This window comes from Synchiropus splendidus, chromosome 6 (genome assembly GCF_027744825.2).
Source record: "Synchiropus splendidus isolate RoL2022-P1 chromosome 6, RoL_Sspl_1.0, whole genome shotgun sequence".
Classification (NCBI taxonomy): domain Eukaryota; kingdom Metazoa; phylum Chordata; class Actinopteri; order Syngnathiformes; family Callionymidae; genus Synchiropus; species Synchiropus splendidus.
In genome coordinates, this window is record NC_071339.1 from 16,632,252 (window position 1) to 16,645,897 (window position 13,646).

Consider the following 13,646-nt stretch of genomic DNA (forward strand, 5'->3'; position numbering starts at 1 on the left):
TTATCGCTGGCGGCGTCGTGCAATCCAAGCACGCATGTCATTAGTGCCTCATGCACAAGAAAGTCAACACAACCAACGTGTTCAATGGAAAACACTCAATTCAAGTGATGAAACCTCACTGTGCATCGGCACAAACAGACAGACAAATGAGGCAACATTGTCAGAATTCTCATCATTCGGACACTCCTTTGATTCCGCTAAATAAAATTTCTGAGGCATTTAAGGAAAAGTAAAGCGAGGTACACATAGCATCGCGGTGTTTTCGTCCCTGTGATGCCACTTCCTGACGAACCCATTTTCAGCGTCAAATAGCAGCGAGCACTGAGAGCTTCATTTTATCACTAGACCTCACAAAATGTCAAGCATGGAGGACGGGTATCTGGATCAGTGGCGGCGCAGAAGCTTGATGTGTGTGCTGCGATTGTTGAGGCGCACCATCGATAAAACAATCTACGACAGGTTATTTCTGTTCGTGCCTTTAGTGTTAAGTGGTGTGGTGCATGTTGTTGGTGCTGAAACCTTGGGTTGGGCTTTCATTCCCATCGAGAAACAACCTGAGCATCTTTGTCATCTTCCTGGTCACTTTATTTGTCAAGAAACTCCCTGTTTCGCTGCATGTCGGTCTTGACAGCGGTGGGTTGTAGCGTCGGTGACATGCTGCTGTGATCCTTATATTTCTTACGCTGGTTTTACCATGCCGGAGAGTTTTGTGTTTCCTGCCACAGCCTTTAATGGACACAGATCCGTGCACTTCCTGTGAACATTCACAACTTGAGCTGTCTCTTTTGTGTTTGTATCATTTGCTTCTGATGCCTCTTGTGAATCCTGTAACTTCCGCTCCTGATGCTTGACAGAACAACTTCAGAGAAGAGAGCGAACTATTCAGATCCTGAGCAACTTGATCGGTCTCAGCGAGCGAAAGTCTGGACCAGCAAGCTCTCATGGAAGCAGATTATGGTTATATTTGGAGCTGTGTTGTGTTATTTCCCAGCAAAACTCTGGCCCAGCGAGTGAGTCAGCCACAGGCAGGCGCGTGGGTTCGGCATATTGTTAGTATAATGAGTAAAAATAATGCTCCTCCGTTCGGGAGAACGTGTTGCAGAGAAAACGTGCCGCACAAAGCAGACGTTTGTTTCCACCTGTGTGCTGTGCAAACACCAGCGCCCACACGAGGGAACGTCACGATGGAAGTGGCAGAATGATGGTGTGGATGAGACACGTCTGTGGTGAGAAACACCCAACAGAGGTCTGAGTGAGGAGAGCGAGAAAGTAGCAGGTCAGGGCGGCGGATGAGGCGCCAGGAGTGCTTCTCACGCACAAACACATTCCTCCGGACAAAGTGCGGCGGCGTGAAGAGTGCCAGGTTAGTTAAACTCGCTTCCCTCATATTCACAGATTCAAGAAGTGGGCAGTCTTGCTTTAAGACATGTGATCTCTCCCAGCTCTCCCTCTCTCCCTCTCTCTCTCTCTCTCTCTCTCTCTTCCAGCTGGGCTACATTGTAATACACACGCTCGCTCGCACAATCGCTCTGCCTCTCTGAGAAGACTGAGGCGCGCACTATCAGGTCCGCTTCTCAATAAGGGAGTCGCGGCCAAGAGCAGACAGAGCATTCATTCCGCCGGAGCCTTTTGCTACGCCGGAGAAGTAAATTAGCTCCCTGTCATCTGGTCCCCGGAGCCCAGGAGGACTCCAGGAGGAGCTCATTTTCTAATTCTCACCTCTGGCTGTTTGTGATCTGGATTTTGGAGGAACTTGTCAGCTGTTGGGGAGGATATACTCTATTAATTCCTTTTTCATGTAACAGAAGAGAATTAAACTGCCGGCTCGGGGAAGATGGATAAATTGAAAACAAAGGAGTGAGTCTGCCGGGGCAGGCAGCGACGACCCTCTTCCCTCCTGAACACTGCTCAGGTAAGGGCGTCCAAAAAGACGGCGTGGATTTGGGGATGGGTGGGGCGCCGCCGCGTGCGTCGGGTCAACACTTCTCTCTTTATATGTCATTCTCTTTTGTGTTTCACTCGTGAGAACTTTGTGAGACTCACATCTATCTTGAATTATTTCTTATGAAAGAAATGCAACTGAAATTCTAAATGTTCTTGCAAATGAAAAATGTGTAAACTTCCCCAGACAGAAGCTGAACGTTCAATAAATCACCTGCATCTCTGGGCTCACGTCTCCATTTCTTGTCCAACTGCGTGAGGATTTTAAATCTGAAGCAAGGTAATGGATGAAAGAGCATAGATTAGACTGGATGATCTGCAGAGGTGCGGATTGACATAATTATATCATAAATTATTGCCGAGCATGAAGCTGCTCCAATGTCAGCGCGGGCACAAAACTGCTGTTTAACTTGAGAGTCTGAATGTATTTAACTGTCTGATGTTTCAGTCTCTTGAGGGCTTCTTTCTTTTCTCCGGTGGAGGAAGATTAAAAGACGCTGCTCTACATTTCTCGAACACGGCCAAGTAGAAAGTGACACGAGTAAAACAAACGCCCTGGACGTCATCTATCACACGCTGATAAACTTGGAGAAAGAGTTCAGAGGAAGCTCAAATCACAGACTTGAGAAGTGAAATAAGAAAGGACTAAATATAGTCCAAATAAAGGAGGACATTAGTATTCCGTCCTGCGTGTCCTCAGAATGAAGTGCTGAAAAACACGAGGAGGTTTTACTTCACGAGGTCACGGCATGCTAACCACCGACATTCATGCAGGACAGCACTGCAAACATAGTTAGTCCAGAAAAAGAGGGGTCCAAAAACAGAAAATCTTACACGTGTCTTTATTCAAAAACATTTGGGTTTGAGAGCCCATTGTTATTGTGGTTCAAAATAGTGCCACTAAATCTGTTTCTTGTTAAAGTCTAAGCCCTGATTTGTAACCGTTGCCTGAATAAACTTGACAACACGAAGCAATGGAGCAGCTGAGGTTGACACAGGTGTCTGTATCTTGGCTACATTAATATGAACCAATGGGGCACTTGAGGGTGTTTTATATACTATATATACATTCTTGCATATGTATCTCATGTCTTTGTAAAACACGAACAAAGAAAAAGAACTGAATCAGAATCACAAAAACTACATCTACAATTTCTGTATCGGTGTGTTTCAAATATACATATTAAATTTTATTACATGACAATATATTTATTATTATTTTATTTTGTTAGTGTGAGATTGGTGGAGAATATCTATGGTGATGATGTTTGTTGATGATACAGTCATTGGTAGCAGGCGCTAGGAGGTGGTGGAGGCGATGCTGGACAGGGGAGGAGTAAAAAACAGTAGACGTGGGTCTGTGAATGAGAGGCAGGAGGATGAAGTGTGGAGGAGGAGGGCGAGCAGACTGAGAGAAACACATGAGCTCACGAATCCTACGATGTGGTGGGCTGGTTTAAGAGTTATATCTTCGCTTTAAAGATGGCCGACTCTGGGTTGTGTCCGCAGACCGGCCTCACCATGTCCTGGATACTCGTCTTGTGGATTAGCCTCGGCTTCCTGTTGCTCTGCCAAGCGACCCTCTACCAGACCATCCAGCAGCACCACGTGGCCCGACCGGGACGCACTGACATCCTCACTCTGGGTAAGTCCGCAGTCTTCTCATCTTGTTGCCCCCCACGGTGGGGTGGTGGGCATCAGCTTTGGCTGCTATTGAAGCAGGTTTGAGTGACTGTGACACAAATGTTATGGTCATGAATGAAAGTGTGATGTCGGCTGGGAGGTCTTTCTAAAAACCACCTCATCTTTCATTGTCACCGTGCAGCTGCGTAGTTTGGGTCCAGTTGGTTTGATAAATTCATTCATGGATGACCGAGTCATGAGCCTCTTCTTCTGCTGATCATGAAAACCTGGAGTTGTGGGAGCAGATGTTTCTATTAGACCAAGGTTAATTCACGATTTCAATCTCAAGTGAGCGTGTCACAGAACCCTCCCCCAGTTCATGATCTTGCTTCAATCTTCACTTCTCTTTCGACCCACAGTCCTAGTTCTGTTAGATGAGAAATTATTTGCTTCCCCACAACACACTCATCTTCAGAATGTAGTTCCAGTATTTGTCCCGAATAAACTTCAAAGAGGTCCACCCAAGTCGGCACCAGTTTTCACCCACAGATGTGTCCATCTTTGGAGCAACTGCTTTTGATCGAGAGCCAAATGTGTGAACCTGCAGCATCGTGTGTCACTACCCCACATACACACACTCACACTGCACACTCACCTGAAATAGCTAACACAATCACTGTAACAACAGGAAGTGTGAAGCCGAGCGCTATATTGAGAAACAGCACTGTAATAATCCTGTCGCATGGTTTTGAATTCAGTCATGAATCTGATGTGAAGCTCTTCCGTGGGTTCTGCTTAATAAGTTGCTTGATACGTGACTTTACAAGATGTCCGATCGTCACCGTCGCAAAGCTGCGTTGAGAAGTCTGATTGAAGGATTTGTTAGATGAAAATTTGAATTATTAATGAAGGAATTCATGGGTGCGATGAAGGGTGTTGACTCAAGAGAAAGACCATGGAAAGACTAAACCCTGACTCACACCAAAAGGGTTTTGCTGCGCTAGAATTAGGATGAATGCAGAATACACTCACCACATGAGCCGCGGGTTTGGTCAAGTTTACAGTTGAGATGAACGTTCACGGGAAATCTGTCAAAAAAAAAACTAGCTGAGAAACATACGCACGTGCGCCAAGCTCTGCCCCCGCAAAGAGAGTGTCGCTTCACTTGTTGTGGCATCTCTGAATGTGCCATCAGCGTTGCAACTCTCACATGAGAAAATATGGTTCCTGTTGTTGGTGGCTACAGTGTGCTGGTCAACAGAATAGTGTGCCCCTAGTGAGGCGGAGTTGAAATTCAATGTTCAAGTAGTGTTGATATGACAGAATGCTGTCATCTCTCAAGGCCCCCTATTGACCGTGTGGAGTTGCTACGTTAAGGAACAAATCCAGTCTTTCGAGCGGCTCTTTAAACCCTCCTCTCCCGTGCCATGCCATGGATTTCCATTCCATGGTGCCATTGTTTTGACGCCTCGTGTCAGGGCACCTCTGGTTTACCATCCAGTGTGCACTGCTGTTGTGATTGTGGAGCGCGCCGTCGCAGCTCAGTGTCAGTTTGGACGATGAGCTTCCTCCTCATACATAGAAGGAAGAAGTCACATGATTTTCCTCGGCTGGCTATTGTGCGCTGGAGGCGAGGAAAACACCCCATTACTCTGCTGCTAGCTACCAGAGCTTTGATCAGTGTAGCATGGATAAAAATGACAATTATATTTTTCCACAGAAAACCTTTGGCAATTAAGTCCGACGCCTTCTTCACAGAAGGGGCGAGAGCGCAGGGCGAACGCTGAGGCGGATTTAATGTTTTTTTTTTTTTAAGGCTCACTAGCATTTCTTATGGCCATGAGGGAGCGTCACAAGGCATGCGATGGTTTTGGAGGAGCGCAAAGGATTTATGTAAGCTTCTAACAATGAGCTTGTCTCCCATGCTGAACCCTCGCACTGAGAGGAACTCTCCGCCGAAGAGCCTGTTAAACAGATGTTATCGTCTGCTCGGGTCTCTGTGCAAGCAGAAATCTAGCGATTGAAGCAGAGCAAAGGGAGGAGAGAAAAAAAAAAATCTGGTGCTGTGTTTTCTATGCACGCATGGAAATGCTGGTGACTTGAAGCAGAACGTTGGAGGATTGGCTTACTTTTCAGCTGACACATGAAAATCTCAGCGATGATAGATGGAAAGTTCTCAAAGTATCCCGGGTGTCGTTAATTGGAACAAGAGGGTGACGGATGAGCGACATGGAGCTGTGAATGAATTTTTAAAGGCTTTCTTTTAGTGTTTTTTGGCTGGTTAGCAAGCTGGTGCAAAAGATGTACAGGAAAGTGCACGGCTCAGTAAGTGTCTTTTGAATTATTCAACAGTCCCGGAGGAAAGCAGAGGAAAAAAAAAAAAAAAAACACGGTCAAAAACAACCTCATTGTGGATCTGGAGGAGTCAAGCAAGAGGGATGTTTTGTTTTTTTTTTCTGGACGCTTTTCCCGTCAAACAGATCAACTCCAGCACTTACTGCGCGGGAAGGTTCGCACGTGTCACACTTTTAGACACCCGTTTTTCACAGAGGCTATTACGGGGTGGCGTTTCATGAGTCCTGGGAGGAAACCGGAGCTGTTCAGGCAAGAGGAAGGAGAGAGGCCAGTGCTGGACGGAAGAAGAGGGAAAGTGTGATTTCAATTGATTTGGGAAAAGTTACGTACGATCGAACAATTTTACCTGTTTGCTGCATAAATTCTTCACATTTATCGTTCAGAAGATGTTTCAGTATTGTAAACTTGCTTTTCATGACTTCCTCAGTCAGCAAATAGCACCAAGAACATCGTCCTTCCTGAGAAGCTGTCGGCATACCTTCGGAAGATATCAGACTTTTAATAGCTTTCAGTTAAGTATTATTACTTTAAGGAGGCAAAGAACCCCAAATAATTCAACGCCTCTCCAGTTAAAGCTTAATCCAAGCACATTCTATGCTTCTTTTTCTATGCAGTGAGTATATGAGTCAATATATGCTCTAGTTCAGTTTCAGTTTTAATTCTAAAATGTTTTTATGTGACGTTCTTGAAAACAAGATGTCTCATACCAATACGACTGGATGAGCAGATCAAGAGGAAAAGAACCCGAAAAAATATAGCGCAACAAAGAAAAATACAAGTAGTTTACGAAACCTTGTGTGCTGTAAAAAATAAAAAGCAACCTTCAATACCAAACAAACTTCGTCATGACACGTTGAGCGCTGTACATTGAATGAATTAAGATAATACCTTTCTGTGATATTAAATATGGAATAATTGGAATTGAATGAGATGTGGGAGATTCATGAAAAGCCTTGGTACTTTGTATTGTCACTGACAAGGCTGTCGAGGAGGTTGTGTGACCAGAGAGTTAAAAACCCATGAACCAGGCTTCTGTCTGGAGAATTTCTTCTTAGAAAATGACGGGGAGAGTAAACATGTTGACAAGAGTTGAAGGACAGTCACACACAATACACTGTTACATGATTCACATTCTTCAGAGTGGTAGGAATTACAGCTCTGAGTGACTCTGTTTTTCTTTTTGTTTTTTTTTTGTTTTTTTTTCTGGTAGAATGTGAAGGGTTAGTCTGAAAACTAGTGGAGTTCATTCCCGAGAGCGAAGAAGTGAGTGCAGGCAGGGTGGAAAAGTCACTGAGGATGCTGAGGTCGCCTTAGGGAGGGGAGTTGGAAGGACAAGAGTTGAGTATGATCCATTTAGGTTCCTCACCTGAGACAGAGCTGAGCTAGAAGACAAAGCTCCTCACTGCTTCGCACTAGGTTTCTATGGTCACCAGCTTTGCTGCAACCCAAAGAGTTTCTCTCGAGAGAGAGAGAGAGAGAGAGACATGCCGTCATCCAGGAGAGACTGAGGTGAATTTTGACTTCTACTGCATTGATCCGATGACCAAGTTGTCAGCAGACTGGCGTCACCTCCCTTCACCCGCTGCTGGACTGAAGCAGGAACATCAGATAACAGATAAACAAAGAAGAACGCGTTTGACTTCTCCAAGTAAAACAACACCCATGTTGGCTGAGTGAGATCCTAAAATAACATCCTATAATCTACAGCCTCTTAAACCGGATTGACCCACTAACATCTCAACAACAAATATGCTTGTTGACAGTTGTACGCCCGTCAAAACAAATTTAAACCTAATTGAATCCTCCTGGGAGCAGAACATCAGCGTTGACTCCAGTTTGGGAGCCACATCAGAGGGCGACACGGAAATATCCTCCATTAGCACCTGACATAAACAGGTGGCAACGATAAAAGCTCAGAAGTGGATGGCGAAGCCCTTACAAACGACGTCCGTCTCCGGCTCTGACGGCTGCTGGGCAACTGTACGCTTTCACTGTATCGTGTGTTCTTAAGCGGATTAAGCTGTCATCAATCTTGCTCGGCTGCCGAGTGGCGCTAACCGATCTAACCATGAGCCGCTCTCGCTGAATTGAAAAGCTATGATGAATATTTGAATTAGAATTGATTTTATAATTTGAGAGGCTCTCAGGTTTCATCCCGGCCTGATCCCCAGATATAAATAGACTTCATCGGAAGCGGAGAGAAAAAAAGACATGCCTTGGTTTTTCCTGCTCCTCTGATTCTGGTTGTCGAATAATGCAGTCCTCCTGGTGAAACGCAGCTCGAACACAACCTTCCAATGTAAAATGAGACCGTCTGAGAAGCATTTCAAAATGTGCCGTCAACCAAACGGTGACAGTGTATATATCAAACGCACATCTGCTCACTCTCATCACTCACTCACATCTCATCGCCTCACTCTACTATATATATATATATATATATACCGTGGTACCTTGGTTCTCGGCCACAATCCGTTCCAGACGGCCATTCGAGAAACGATTTGTTTTCAATCTGAATCGATTTTTCCCATTACAATGAATGGAAAAAGAAATAATGCGTTCCAAGCCTTAAAATAGTCTTTTGTAGGAGTGAATGTAGAGTGTCTGCTGCAGGTGCGCTGTTCCTCTATGTGTGTGGCCGCTGCATGTGGGAGGGGTTGCCGAGTGAGTGACGTCTCTCCAGAAGTGAAGAGGTGCCCGGTGCGTGTCCAGCTCTGAATGTGCGCTTCTGTGCAGTTTGGCTGTGACAAAGTCATAAACCAAGTCACGCTCTGTCCCAGACTCGCCTCATCCCTGTCCCAGCTCCAGCCCACAACAGGACATCAAACCCTGGAGTGAGCGCTCCAGCACCTCCCCTGTGACACTCTACCACGGTCCAGTGCAGAGACAGGAAAGGTTTTACACCTCAATATGAAGAAAAAACAGTCAGTAAATGTAGCTAACGGGACACGTCTGCATACAGAGGCTGTGTTATACACAATAACAAAGTGTGTTGTGGGTCAGCTGATCGGTCCGCGCACATTATGTTTTTTCCGTCTTTTTTGGGGGGTGTTCAAGTTCTGGATTTTCGTTCGAAATCCAAAGCAAAAAAATCTAAAAAAAATTGTTCTAATTCTGGGACGTTCGAAAACCGAGGTACCACTGTACAAATACAGTATATACATATATATGTAGAGAGAGATGTGAGCTGTTTCTTGATATACTGTAGGCTTGCAAATGTGAATCATCATATTTTTAAGATGTTCAAAATGATACTCCAATAAAAATGAAATTGATTTTACTGTTGATGAACAATTATTTTGGGTGAATCAAAAAAAAAATCTTTTGTGGATGACTTAAATATTGCGCACCTTTGTTGATACTGTCATGTAAATCGCTTATGGCATTCACTTTCATGCTCTGTTCAGTTCCCACAGAAACTCACGCAGCTGTCCATCCTGCGTAGGACCTGTGTCCTAACAAAGGCTCCAGGATCCATGTTTCAGGTTTCATTTAAATATCTGTAGCCATGTCGAGCAGGCCAGAGGAGAGGACAGCCAGACGTGTACAGTTGAGCTTGTACTAAAGCAGTCTGGTCAGACTAGCTCAGTTTATCAGATCAACATTGCAGTCATTTGGAATCATTCTGTCTGTTCTTTTTTTCGTTTTCTTTAAAACATTGACTTCATTTCGAAATGAGAAGTTTTCTGATGGTTTGAATACTTTTCTTATTGGCTGCTGACCTTCCTCCATTGCCTCTTCTTCTATCTTTTTATTAATATATATATACTCTTTTATATCAGTTTCTATTTTTTTTCTTTGATTTCAATAATCTACGTCCAGTCACAGAACCATGTAATGTGTAGCTATGATGTAAATGCTCTATATTAGACGGTATTTCTTTTATTTATCTATTTTTGAGTGACAAGAAATGCTGTCATTTCATTTGACATTTATATATATATATATATATATAGAGAGAGAGATATATCAATGAGGGGGAGAAAAACAAAGACGCAAAATGGACTATAAATACTATTAATAGGCCAAATGAATCAAATAGTCAAGTGAGAGAAACCTGTGATCTTTCGTGTGTGTTATCTCTGGATTGGCTGATACGATCTGCGCCGCCGCTGAGCGGTAAAAGAGAGACGCGCAGGAATCTGCAGATCATTGATGTCTTCTTCTGAAATGTGTATTTTCTGTTTGAGACAAGCCATACAAGCAGCCACTTCACATTTGGAGCAGCACGATGTGAGGACCTGAAGTGAAGGTCAGATCAAGCTCGCCATCGACGTGATTCCCCCGAATGTCCTCTTTTAACATGGAGATGTGGATTCCAAAATAAATCCGCTCCAGAAGCCAGGATTGAGTTACAGGTTCGATGTGACTGTTGTTCTCTCCGGTGTCCTTCTCAAGATTGATGGTGGCCTGATTCCGGGCAGCCAATTGTGCTCGCTCGAGAAATAACCAAAATAATCCACTACATTGACAGATGAGGCGAATGTGACGTGACACACAAGCCGGCCGCCGCACACTTCCCTACCTGCCGACGCAGCGAGAGCAATTCCTCACTGCCAAGAGCGTCGCACAAATCAGGCCGGTCCTGACAGGACACGCTGTTAACTCCAGACTCTGCAAGTGTGACCGCGGCTCATCGGTCAATCTGCTGCAGCTAATTCTCCAGCGGCTGCGTCGCAGCGTTGACCTCACTGTGTGAGCCGTGCGACATTAGCAGGCCTTTCTGTGGAAAAGTTCAATTACGGCCGGAGCGCTGGGCTGTGGCTGGAGTCCCACATTTCTTCAGGAAATTAGACGTAATTCAGGGTCTGGACACGTTTGTTTCCAACAGCGCTCCGCATGAGCAGAGCAGCAGGACAGCAATGTAAAGCAATAAGACCACAGTGATGGCGGCGCGGAAAACCATTCATTCTACAGAGGTCGGTCTCCACTTTCATTTCAGAACAATGCGCGGCAGAGGACGGCAAAAAGCCACCGGCCAGGGAGGAGTCCTCATCCAGCGACGACCGGGTAGCTCTGCCACGGTGACTCATACTCACTAGATGGGCCCTACATTGCTGAAACTCTCACGAGAACCCTGCTTCAAGTGACGCTCATGTTTTTTTTTCAAACTACCAAGTAGTGTTCATACTTTCAGAATAATGATCTCACTGTAAAGCTTAACTCTTGTTGACCAAATGTATTAAAACAAAGTGGAAAAGTCGAAACAAGCGGAAAACAGAAAACATATCATGGGGATGGGCATGATGACAGTGGTTATTCAGCGTGTTTTTATTGGATAAATCTAGATAGAACTTATAACTTATGTTTATGGCTGGCGGAACGAAAGTCGTGTATCCAGCCAGTCAACTGAAGAGTGAAGACGGCAGCAGACTGAAGAGAGATTTACTTCTCTTAATAAGAAACAATGAATGAAAAGAAGGACTAACATTTTTTTGACACAGACTTGAAACATTGAGTATTTGTTTGACTAAAACTAGACTGAATTGTTGTGAGTTTTAGTCAACTAAAACATGACTAACAAAAACGATATGCGAAAGACTAAACGTGACTGAGACCAAGAAGTAACTCATGACTCAGACTAAATTGAAAAAAAAAAAAAAAACGCAACAAAATGAATACCACAATAGTCAACTTCCTCTCCAGTCGCCAGTCAATTATTATACAATAACAATATTTTTTTTCCAGTTCTTGTCATGGTTATCATATTTGCAATTTTTGGTGATTTAGCAATTCATTGTTGGGTGGTTTCCCAAGTGAATTCATCCCATTCATTTTATTTCTGGAATATATAAGAATATGCGTATTATTTCAGGCGGCCTTTTCATTTCATTAATTATTTTATATATTTTCCATCAATTACTTGTTTCATTTTTACACTATTTATTTATTTTATATTTATCAGAGGATTGTTTTTCTTATCTATGTAGTTTATTTTAACTTTTTAACTTTTTCTTTCATTGTTTTATTATTTTTTTTAATGTCTTTCCCATTTTTAGTGTTTTTCCATAATAAATGTATGTTTATAAATATACAGCTCAAACATTGCTTATTTCAACGTATTTTGAAACTTATGTTCCAAGGTGAGAATTCATTCTTCAGTGACTTTTTTCTTTTTTTCCAATTACAAATGCCCACCTTTTTTACGACCCAAATTTTAGAATTTGTGAGAATCCTGAACAGACTCTACTGCTGTGTATGTTATGGATTCTAGCGAGGTAAAACAAAGATGTGATTCACTCACCAAAGGAAAACACATCAGTCCACTTCCTCTCTTTGTTTTGCGACGACTCAAAGGACTCGTACCATCAACCGTATGAAACTACAGAAGGCACTTTCTTAGCAACTGATGTCTCACGCTTCATTCTGCCCTGCAGCCGCCGCTCATGTAAAATTCAGCTCATACTTGAATTCTTTATTTTGGTGTTTCCTTCCTGCTCATCTTCCACCGTAATTCATCCGCAAAGTTCTGTTTCGCATAAAGCTGAGCCATTAACTTGTCAGTAAGTAATTAAACGGACAATATTATTTTCCAGTCTCACGATAATTGGCTAGATTAATGTCTGCACCATTTAATATGCCATTGTGCTTCCTCTGACGCCAGATAGAAATGCGTAACGTGGTCAAGGACCATGAGCAGCAAAGCTTCAGCGACGTCTCCGGCTCTTAATTTTCGGGGGAACTGTGTTAGGTGTGTGAGGAAGGCGGATGACTGTCGCCCCGAAAGAGAATGGGGACAGTTTGGAATTCATATATGCACATCTGAGGAATTGATTTTCTTTTTTCCTGTGGCGCGCAGGCCTGCTTTGGAAGATTGATGATGCTCTTCTGGCGACGTTTAAGAAACTTCAGCTGCTCCAAAACTCGCTGCTTCCACTCCGGAACTCATTTCCATAGTTGTCTAACTTCGGTCTGCTGCGCCTCAGTTGCACTGGCACAAACACTGAAGTTAAAAAAGACCTTTTCTGTCTTTAATCTGGCCTGATTATCTTGCTGCTTCGCTTGCTCCATGGAGGCGCGAGGTTTTAGAAATATCACAGTGATACACTGGCGATCCCACCGTGACGGAGGAAGCGATATTGATATCTTTAAAATTGTAATGGGAATTCTAATAATTTCATTGCGTGCCATGAAGCTTCCAGGGACAGTTGAGGGATCCAGGCGTGTATGAGTTCCGTGCAGCACCCAAACATTAACTAAGAGGGCAGGTCCTCTTTGTTCTGTTGGGCTGGGGGGAGGCCCCGGGGCAGACCCGTGCTGGAGAGATGAGGTCTCCCGGTTCCCTATGGACACAACAGTGTTCTCTTAGGATGCTTTGGATGCTTTTGCTGCTGCCCCCACGGCCCGACTTTGTATATACAGCATCATGGATTAAAAAAAAAAATAATAATTTGAATGTGTGACACAGTACTTTTTAATGTAAACAAACTGGATAATTTTCACTTTACTAAAAACCCATTAAAATCCAGTTTTATACTTGATGAATACCAATATGCTCATTTAAATATTTTCTTCCGATTCCAAATGAATTTATTAATATTGTATAAAGCGACTCATGAATTGAGAATTTCCTCCTTAGTAGGCAACATTCCAATAATGAATCTACTGTTTACTGTAGAGGTTGGAATAATAATAATAATAATAATAATAATAATAATAATAATAATAATAATAATAATAATAAATTAAAGGTTTTATAAATAAATCATTGCAATGTTTTGTGTGTG

General features: G+C 43.4%; 1 protein-coding gene across 2 annotated transcripts in view; it reads left to right on the top strand.

The window, feature by feature from the left end:
- The first annotated feature begins 1,537 nt into the window (after window positions 1–1,537).
- Window positions 1,538–13,646, top strand: part of LOC128760182 (chemokine-like protein TAFA-1) — a 131,997-nt gene continuing 119,888 nt past the window's right edge. For both annotated transcript variants that reach the window (XM_053867257.1, XM_053867258.1), the window contains exons 1-2: window positions 1,538–1,912; window positions 3,451–3,586. In XM_053867257.1, coding sequence (XP_053723232.1) covers window positions 3,463–3,586 — 124 coding nt within the window. In that variant the 5' untranslated portion in view covers window positions 1,538–1,912; window positions 3,451–3,462. The remainder of the gene's footprint in view (window positions 1,913–3,450; window positions 3,587–13,646) is intronic.